Consider the following 10,656-nt stretch of genomic DNA (forward strand, 5'->3'; position numbering starts at 1 on the left):
GTTTGTGATTGAATGGGGATCCTCAGCCCATTTCTGCCAGCGAAAGAAAAAAGGATGAATGCTAAATCAAAATCATGAGTTTTAAAAGTCAAAATTGGGACAGTTATTCATAATGATGAGATTGTGAGTTATAATGATGATATAGTCAAATCCATCAAATATTATTTGTATAGCCCATTTTCACAAATCACAGTTGGTCTCAGGGCTTTAACAAGGTGTGACATCATCTGCTTTTAACCCTCAACAGGAGTAGGGAAAAACTACAAAAAACAACCTTTTAACAGGGTAACAAGAATATCTTGTTATAGATACCAATTGTAATCGAGAACATCAGAAAGATAAGGGTATTTACAGCATTGGTTAGAATAAACACTTTGTAGCAAAATGGAAAGTATATTGTAAATTAATTGATGGATTATCGTCAGTAATGGCCGAGAATTTGAGTAGACATATTGTATATCAAGCAGTCTTGTTGTAATCATAGTCCATGGTCAGCAGCCACCATAATCAGGATCCACCATCAGGACCGGATGTCACCATAATCCACAATCATGATCCACTGCCGCCATAAGGATCCACCATCAGCTGCCACCTCGTCCGTGGTCCTCCACCAATATCAGATGCTAACACGATACAGGATCCGCAATTACAAAAAGTAAATCGAAATGATGAGATTTTAAATTGCAAGATTGTAAAATAGTGAGTGAGAGATGCAAAGTCATTATATTGAGACACTAAGTGGTTATTTTGAGAAGCTAAGTCATTATATTGAGAATAGAAGACTTCATTTTTAGATACCAAGTTGTTATTCTGAGTGAGTAAGTCATTATTTTGAAAAAGTTTCTCATTAAAATGACTTCCAGGATCAGATCTACATTTGAAACACAATCTTTCCCACCCACCCCACCCCCCCCTTGTTGCATGTGTTTGTTTGAACCCACATGTGGAGTATAGGAAATCATCCAATTTACAGTTAAAACACTACACTATAGAACTGCACTGTACAAATAAACCCAGCGCTCCCTATAAGAACAGAAGCAATTTAAAATTGCAAAGTGCATTACAATGACCTGTTGTCCTCACTATAATTAAAAGACAGCAGAGGGATTAGTGGATTAATTTACACACCCTGTTCAGCTGGATGCTGAAGTGGTAGTAAGATACAAGCGGCTGGTGACTGTCATTCAAATGCACCCACAACAAAGCGAGACCTATAATAAGACCCTCTCATCCGCAGGAAGCACGGCAGCAGGAGGCGACCTCACGCTCCACTCAAACTAAACCATCTGTTCATATCCAAGCTGTTTACCATGACGTCAAACACATGTGTGGGTGTGTGGGTGAACAATCTTGCTAACAACTTGTTTCAGGTTTAATTCGCCTTTGTCTTACTGTCTCCTCCTGATGACACCTACTCCTGCTGCACAAGTTTCCAAGTGCATTATCCTCCGAGGAGCGTTTGACACTGTGGTCACTGTGCACCGCGGCACAGCAGCGCCCCCCCGTGGTCGACGCAGTGCATGAGATAAGACACCAAGCTCGATCCCGATTCTCCAACACAGTGAGCACTTGCTCCTGGGAGATAACGGTGTTTTTAATTAGAACCCTCTTATCGGGGGTTCTAAGTGGCCACACATCACGTGGTTTGGTATAATAAGCCATCAACAAGGCCCTGGAGACGTTCAACAGCTGGCATCATCACAACGAGAGCCACGCGTCACTTCCGATTATGTTGCTTGATGAGACTTGAAATAAATCATATTCATTAATAACTGTGACGGAGACATATGAAGAGTTATTGTTGCCGTGACATTGAGACCTGAGGTGCAACCGGAAGCCAGTGATATGTCCGGCCTCAGCAGCCTTCTGGGTCATAGAACTGTTGGAATGTATGGGACTTATTCACTTCCGGTTCTTATGAGAGCTAAATAAAGAACTTCAGTCTCTTGTCGCCCTCTGGTGGGCAAAAGGGATGCAGCACTGCTTCCAAATACCATTCCAGCTACACAAGTGCTACAAATTCCACACAGAGCCTTTCAACAGGTGCCAACAAACACTGTCGTAAGACTAGGTACATTATGTACTGTACTTAATTGCAAAGTTAGGGGGGCTTGCATGGTCCTTGGGAATTTTAATTGTCTGCCACTTTATACTTAACTATTTTTAAGGGGGAATTGTTGTAAATTTTACTAAATTCTCTACATTTAAAAGACTGATTAAGATTTCAAATGGAAAACAGGGTGAAAATATCACAGGTACCAATCACAATGTACCATTAAGCAAGCCAGCAGGGCATTAAGTATGTACAGTTTCCACACACACAAAAAAATAACTTAACATAACATAAGTAGCACTAAAATGTATTATTAATTATATAACATTCAGTGTTTCTGAAATACTTTTACTTTGTGGTATCAACCAAACCAATAGTGCAAAAGTACCTAAAATTGTCACACACACATTCTGTAACATAAGTAGCAGTCAAATAATAATAATGAATACTGTTACTTTGTGGTAGGTCTGCTTAAACACACTGAGCTAAAAAAAAGTGTGGTCTTCTACTTTTTACTTATGGTAATAATAGTACCTTTATGTCGATAGGACGTATCTGAACAAGGGTATAAAACACTTAAATAAATATACACCAAATAAACTAATTACATGGGAATAAAACAACACAGAGCAAAACAAGACTAAACTAAAGTAAAAAAAGAGAAGCTAAAAGAGAATGTTACAAATAAATTCCCCTTAAGACCTGTTTAAATTTGGCCTTTAAAAGGCTTTCCTATAAAGAGAAGTGTTTTAAACAATGATTTCAAAACAGGCTAAGTCCTTGAAAGTTTTATATAACCTGGTGAGGAATCCCAGGGCCCCAGGGAGCCTGGTGCCCTTTACAAGACTTCACTCAACTACAACTAGTAAGTGTTGGTTGGAAGTTCTGAAGGTTACAGCTTGGAGTTAGCAACTCTGTAATATAACCTCGGGCTGGACTGTCCTTAGCTGTAAAAAGTATGACAAGAATCATAAATTCAATCCTAAGTATAACTGGGTGCCAGAAAAAAGATTCAAGAATAGGAGAGAAAAAGGCTCTATTTGCTTGTTATTGTTAGAATGTGACCAGTAGTGTGTTGACACTGAGGGTTGACTGGTGCATGTTCATGCATTGCTTGTCCAGGCGTGAGGAGACATAAGCTTTTGTAAGTCAGGGAAAGACGCAGCTGATTGGATCACAGTTCTCAGAATTTAGTTGTGAATCAAATGTGATACTGAGGTTTCTTAATGTTGAATTTATATTTCCTGCCAGTGAACCATCAAACCGCTGTACTCTGCCGGCAAGGTCATTCAATAGGAGGATCACTTCAGCCTTCTCTGAATTGAGCTGCATAAAGTTGTATATTGATACAATAGAACTTTATACTTTTACCTTATGTAAAGGATCTGAGTACTTGTACTCACTGCCAGCAGAGCGAGTAGAATCATATGTTTCTCAAGAACATTTTGAGGATGAGGTCAAACATGGCAGGCAGGGTTTACAAATAGCACAAGTGTGAACAGACGAGAACCCCCACAGGCTGAAGCAGTTCACCTGTTAATGTATACATATATATATACATACATTAACAGGTTGGGTTATAATGACATCTCATTGGAAGGCAATGCAGTATTATAACTTACAGGCGCAGTGGCTGAGATGTTACATGGGAGCTCATTGTGATTCACTGTGGTGATTAGTCCTTGACACTGCAGCTCAGTGTCCCTGAGACTCAGATCAGTGGGATTCAGACTCAAGCAGCTGTTTTCTCCTCTGATCTGGGACAAGCAGCTGGAGAATAAACAACAACGAGTCCACGTTAAGACCCGTTTATCTTCTCTGTCTCAATTAATTCAACTTTTCTTATATCAAGATTTCCTAGCGTAGGAGCAAGGTTACGTAACAGGCCCACATTGCGCTGTGATTGGTCGAGGGACGCGTGACGCTGGGGGATTGACCAATGGGCGCGCCTCTCGGCTCTCGGCTCTCGCGGTGTCTCGCGTTGTATCGCGATAGCGGACACCGGATAAATCCGCAGCACAGCAGCACAATCGGCCATTTCGTCGGTGCAGGCCATCATCTGTAGAGGGCAGTGGGGATACGTTGAGTTTACTGGTTCCTTGAGCAGCACATCGACAAAATCGCAACATGAATGAGACGGCAGTATCCTTCGCCAAGGACTTCTTGGCCGGTGGCATCTCCGCCGCCATCTCCAAGACAGCGGTCGCCCCCATCGAGAGAGTGAAGCTGCTCCTTCAGGTAACAGAGCCTCCGTCTTCCGGTAGACTGGCGGTGCTAGCCGGCTAGCTCCTGGTCGCCGGCTAACTTCCAGTGAAACCCAGTAAAGTGCTCGTCTGTGCCGGTGCCGCTCGCATGGCACCGTGAGTGAGCTCAGCCGTGTGTGTCGTCCCGGTGGAGCCGGTGAAAGTCTCCCGGAGTCCGGCTCAAGGACCTGAGGTCATCATGTGAGGGGAAATGACCTACACGAGCCCGGCTGCTAGCGCTAGCTTCGCACGGTAACCTTAGCCTGCGCAGCTAACAAAGGACAAACGCTTGTAGGGACATGGGGACACTGTGTCCAAACACACGGCAACTCTTCATGTTCACCAGCAACAGATAATATTTTATAGGTGGTGGATGCAGAATTTAATGTCCAATCTTTTCACGCTATTAATGTTTGATATCGACGCAGCGGCTAATGCTCATCTTCACGCTAGCTAAGCTAGGTGGGTGGAGGCCGGGCCTCAGTCATTCAGCCGGGTCAACCACTTTTACCCATTTTTCTGTTAAACCTGCTCAGTGACATCGTTCGCATTTCACTCAGTATTGCCCACTGGACACGTTACAGTACGTTTTTTCTTTTCAATTAATTCTGATTCAATCAATTTGGAATCAAATGAATTACAGATATTGTTAATTGACCGGCAATGCACTCTTAGTATGAGCCGTCGAATTGTTCTCTCTTGGAGACTGGGATGCACACTTTTACAACTTCATCTTCCAAGGTCACAACAAGGGGAACCTTTGATTGTGAAGTGGTCACACGTCAATTGACTTCTCTATTTTAAACAAACTTTCTCTTCTGTTTCCCTCTTTTAGGTCCAACATGCCAGTAAGCAGATCACCGCAGATATGCAGTACAAGGGCATTATCGACTGCGTGGTCCGTATCCCCAAGGAGCAGGGATTCCTTTCTTTCTGGAGAGGTAACCTTGCCAATGTCATCAGGTACTTCCCCACCCAGGCCCTCAACTTCGCCTTCAAGGACAAGTACAAGAAGATCTTCCTTGATGGCGTCGACAAGCGCGCCCAGTTCTGGCGGTACTTCGCTGGTAACCTGGCCTCCGGCGGTGCTGCTGGAGCCACCTCCCTGTGCTTCGTGTACCCCCTCGACTTCGCCCGTACCCGTCTCGCCGCCGATGTTGGAAAGCCCGGAGCAGGAAGAGAGTTCAACGGTCTGGGTGACTGCCTGACCAAGATCTTCAAGTCTGATGGTCTCAGGGGCCTGTACCAGGGCTTCAATGTGTCTGTGCAGGGAATCATCATCTACAGAGCTGCATACTTCGGCATCTACGACACCGCTAAGGGTATGTTAACAGCATACTGACCCCAGCAGATCACCTGAAGAGTTAAGTCTGCTTCTACTAGATCTAATTTTTCCTTCTGTGTTTGCAGGTATGCTCCCAGATTCCCAGAAGCAGAGCATTTTGGTGAGCTGGATGATTGCTCAGTCCGTGACAGCCGTCGCTGGTCTGACCTCATACCCCTTCGACACAGTCCGTAGACGTATGATGATGCAGTCTGGACGCAAAGGAGGTGAGCTTGTTTGTCTTAATGGACAAAATCCACATTAGGCAATGGGTGAAAAATATCTAATTGTGCTTTTTCTTTCCTTCCTCAGCTGACATCATGTACAGCGGAACAATTGACTGCTGGCGCAAGATCGCACGCGATGAGGGTGGCAAAGCTTTCTTCAAGGGAGCCCTGTCCAACGTGCTCAGAGGCATGGGCGGCGCCTTTGTGCTGGTCCTGTACGACGAGCTGAAGAAAGTCATGTAAATTCTTCATGTTGTCACATCCACTGTTCAATTCGGCTAAATGTAATAACCAACCATTTCTATGGACTCAGCGTTCTGCCTTATTTATGGGAACAAACTATAGTGTCTCACCACTAGCTGTGGGCGATGGCTGTATGTTGTGCATCTTTTATGATTTTAAACGTTCCGCATCCTCTTTACCAATGTCATTCCTGTAAGAACAGATACCTCCTCCTGTCATTCACCAGGTTTGTATGGTCCCAAATCGAATAAATTTATTCTGGGGAACAAACTGAACCACCGATGTTGACTTGTCTCCTTCCACTGTAAGCATGAGATGAGCACTTGCTGGATAATGCAATGCACGAAGTGGATTACACCCAACTGCTATATTTACTCGTGCTTATCTCCCCCTGAGCCTTCCTGGTTTGACCGCGGTCACTACGAGGAACACCCGGGTGTTGACTGGTCAACTAGTTTTACACTTAGGTTATTTTATAGGGTAACTTGACTACACAGCTAATCTGAATTGGTCTTCGGAGCGCAGTTTGATTTACTACACCACAACCAGCATTGGGGCTGCAAACTAGGTCCTACCAGTGAGTTGGCATGAACAGAAATATCAGGAAGGTCATGCATAGATTAGAATATATGCATGGATGGTAACATTAAGGTTCAAATCACTACCTGTAAAACTTTGGAAAAGACTGAAATGTACCAGACTGTCATGTCGAGTAACCACAATAAATCTAGATGAACTAAGCTTATTTGTACACAGTGTTTTTCTCTAATATGGAAGCTGAACATGTCTTTTCACCAGGGCTCTAATTAGAAGTTATTTTCTTCAAATTACTTCAGTTAATCAAAATTATGGTAAATACTAATCATGGTATGTCAGAGCCTAAGTTGATTTCTCTGCTTATCTTTTTTCCCTACAGTTGTGACAATACTTTCGATACGACTCAACTTATCAAACTTAATCTGTCCCTAATACACTCAGATCGACCTTTGAAACTGTCCACCACTAAATGTAAAATTAAATGTAGCTTCAGTGACTCATTTCCTGTGTCAGTTGAGCTCAAACATGAACATGTGTGACCTATCGAGATGTGGTGAGTAAATAGTTTTGGGAACAGCCAATCATAACAAGCTGACAGGAAAGACATCTGATACACTTGAACTATTAAAGATTCGGTGACGAGGTGTCACAACTGAATGTAATTTGATGAAGAGGAAGAAAGGTATTTCTGTAGACGTCAGTGACTCATTGATAGTTTTCATTGAAGCGGTGACGCTGCACAGACGTGGAAGTATCAAGGTCCACACCCCCTCACGTTAATCCTCTGCCTGAGATGCTGCTGACTAACAGCAGAGGGCGCCAAATGCAAACAAGAGTGAAAAGAAGCGCGCTCACGTACCCTCTGCGCGTGCTCGTGTTTCTCAGTGATTTTTAAAGCTGAAAAAGCATCTACATTTAGCATCATAGAACTGTGGAGAAGTATCTGACTCATACATATAAAGTACATGTACTGTCAGTGGACACTGAACCATCATAAAATGTAATACATTACAACACAATACGCTATATAATAGATATATATATATATATATATATATATATATATATATCTATGGAACTGTTACTACTTCTGCTTTTAAAAGGGGTTATTGAAACCTTAGAGGTATTGATACATTATAGGTTGTTAATGCATTGAACTAAATGAAATCTACATTCTTATCTGTTTTTCTCCATCCTCTTTATAAAATATATATATATATTGCAAACTAAAGGAAGAGCACGCTGTAGAAATAAATTAAAAAACATTCTGGTTACAAAGTGTCCTTAAAGTAGCATTTAAAATGAATGGATGCAAAATCATTTGTGTAATTTTTCCTGCGTTTCTTAAAATGGATTTGCTCGAGCCACTGGTGATTTGTGTCACAGTCATTAATCAACGAGCCCGCGTTTCCCTGCATCGCACCAATTTGTGATCAGGTACCAAGACTGTGATTAACTTTATGTAGAATGAAAAATGTATATTTTTTTCTATTTAAATAATCACATATCACTTGGGTAATTAGGCTGCCACTGTATTTTTTCATTTGTATTGACAGTGTAGTTTTAGTCTGAATATATAAAGTTGAAAGCTCAGGAAAAATGAAATGGCCCAGAGTAAAAATGAATGATCAGGAAATATAAAGCCAAGCCAGGGCAGAGCGGCCATTTTCCTCAGACAGGCATTTAAAAAATACTTATAATTCATTCCCACTAATAAATCTTCAACGCAGCCTGGATCCAGCATTTTGAGTAGGCAACAATAAAGAGCACATTCTTTATTCTCTAATGTGCTCTGCAGGTTACAACCTAAATAAGGAGCCATATATCATAAACTTCATCAGAATTTTAATATTAAAAATTAGACCTTGGATAATGATTTAATTGTATCAAAGGATGTTATTAAAGGAATTATAAGTATTATGGAAATCAATTTTCCCCAGTCTGTTGTGCAGGGTCTCATCACACCTCTCTTCCGATAATAATAAATTAGTAAAACCTACAATATTAATGGGATTAATTTTCCTAATTGCCGCTTACTTATTTGTGTTTTTATGGATTTAGTTTCTTAGAAGTGCAGTTACATGAAAGGTCATGTGGGGAAACCTGAAGGCAAAAGGTTTTTAAAAATAATTATATTTACATGTGGTGTATTTTGAGTTCAGTCACGAGAGAATCCACCAATCTTTCAAGAACAAGGAGAGTCAAATAAAACGGCAACAAGACTTTCTGTGAAGTACAGGAAAGTACTAGTTTTTATTCCTTCATAATCAAACTTCACAAACAGCTTGAACTTGTACAATACCTCAGAGAGTGAAAATTACAAAAAAAGTGCTGGTAACATTTACAAAAATCATCCTTACTTAGCAACAATCAGTTTATTCTTCCACACTTTTTTTAGTCTTTTGTATTAAGGCTTAATACTTCTGTATAAAGTATATGCAAGATAAGTCTTCACAGTTTTTCGAAAAAAGTCACAATATTATGTAACATAATGAAGCTTTTACGGCTATTTTCTTTATAATAACAAATACACATCACTGGTAAATATATGTGAAATACAGGGCTTATTGTAAAATGGCAAGTAATGATACTGTTTGCTGAGATAAATTGATTCCACACACTGCTATAGGAAACATACCATTGCTATAACTGAAGGAGGAAAAAAAAGAAAATGATAAGCATAAACACTTGGGAGATCGCCTCCAAACTTTGGCACATCCCATGAAACAATTTCACAAAATATGAGATTTATTTCTGAAATCATACATATGGAAGAATAGTTAAACTGGCATAAAGTGAAAACATGCTGTGTAGTAAGGTGCTAAATCAGAGATATTACGTTGCCAGCCTTTTTTCTTTATTTTTTTTTCCCCCACATGGACTGACATGAATAAGGTGCATTTGTAAGACTCAAAGCATGTAGGCCTTTCTCAGATGTCAACGAAATATGTAATAAATACAAATTTGTATTGTCAAAAACAACCTAAATTAATTTGACCAATAGTCTTGAGGCGACCCCTTATACTCATGCGTTCCCATGGATTCAGAGAAATGAATGTCTCTACTGCAGTTGTGTAAGTCTCTAACTGTGGCATGTGAAAGTAAAAGCTGTATTGTATTCATGGTATGTGTTATTTGATTTTTTATGTTTTTCGATTTTTTTTTTTTTTTTTTTTTCGTTTTAAACTGTTGAAATTGTGACAAACTTGATGAGTAAGGAGATGGAATAGAAAACTGAATGCGAAACTAAGCCAAGATATATTCACAAGATCCTCTAAGCTGCACTGGTTTACAGGTCAACAGATGAGAGCTCTAGCCCTAGACTTACCAATTTCACCCTCATGCATACTGTACGGTTAAAGTGACGCAACAAGCTTGCTTAAATAGTCTACATCACAAAAGCAATTTGGTTTTAGTGCAAACACAATTGGCTGGCTTCAGCTTCTCAATAATAACGAGCTCACCAAGGAGATTACAAGAAGGCACATACTTATGCTTCCTCTAACACGCAACATATTTAGACAAACCGCAACATCTTTCAACAACACCACAAAGCGGTGAAAAACAGGAAAAGCCACTACATCCAGATAAAATGGTGAAGTTTTGCTGTTTGTGAATTATTGAAAAATTTACACTTATCCATCAACAGAATGAACAACGCCGAGGCCGGAACGTGACGCTGCCGTGAGCGGCCTTGTTTGAAAAAGGATGAAGTATGATAGAATTTGGTGGACACAGGTTCTCTACATACGTCGCCAATGATGCGATGTGTAAATGACAAAAGGTGCATTTGGAGTTTTTCATTTTTTTCTCAAAAAAGTATTTCAATGTCGTTTCAACTTTAAAGCATTTTTTTTTTTTTTTTTGTGAAGTCCCGGATGAAAAGCACTCACTGTGCGGAGATACAAGACGAGTGTTTTTAAGGGGGAAGGTGTGCACGACAGTGGACAGCTGGGCTCATCTTTTGGTATTTGTGTTGCGTCTTTGAACGAGTGGTCGGCTGTGTGATGGAGACAAATTCGACAGGTG

General features: G+C 40.7%; 1 protein-coding gene across 1 annotated transcript; it reads left to right on the plus strand.

Moving 5' to 3' along the window:
- Nucleotides 1-4,080: 4,080 nt before the first annotated feature.
- si:dkey-251i10.1 (uncharacterized protein LOC100038774 homolog) lies at nucleotides 4,081-6,830 on the plus strand. The gene is made up of 4 exons (XM_061085663.1): nucleotides 4,081-4,291; nucleotides 5,132-5,618; nucleotides 5,707-5,847; nucleotides 5,933-6,830. Exons 1-4 carry the CDS (start codon nucleotides 4,181-4,183, stop codon nucleotides 6,088-6,090), a joined length of 897 nt encoding a protein of 298 aa, XP_060941646.1. The 5' UTR covers nucleotides 4,081-4,180; the 3' UTR covers nucleotides 6,091-6,830.
- The last annotated feature ends 3,826 nt before the right edge of the window (nucleotides 6,831-10,656 follow it).

The sequence above is a fragment of the Limanda limanda genome, chromosome 14 (genome assembly GCF_963576545.1).
Source record: "Limanda limanda chromosome 14, fLimLim1.1, whole genome shotgun sequence".
NCBI classification, from domain to species: domain Eukaryota; kingdom Metazoa; phylum Chordata; class Actinopteri; order Pleuronectiformes; family Pleuronectidae; genus Limanda; species Limanda limanda.

What these genes read in the sequence shown, in the direction of transcription:
- si:dkey-251i10.1 (XM_061085663.1), top strand. Translation starts at nt 4,181, where the DNA reads ATGAATGAGACGGCAGTATCCTTCGCCAAGGACTTCTTGGCCGGTGGC. An exon ending in GAGTGAAGCTGCTCCTTCAG is followed by an intron (nt 4,292 to 5,131) that starts GTAACAGAGCCT and finishes TCCCTCTTTTAG; the next exon opens with GTCCAACATGCCAGTAAGCA. An exon ending in GCAGTCTGGACGCAAAGGAG is followed by an intron (nt 5,848 to 5,932) that starts GTGAGCTTGTTT and finishes TTCCTTCCTCAG; the next exon opens with CTGACATCATGTACAGCGGA.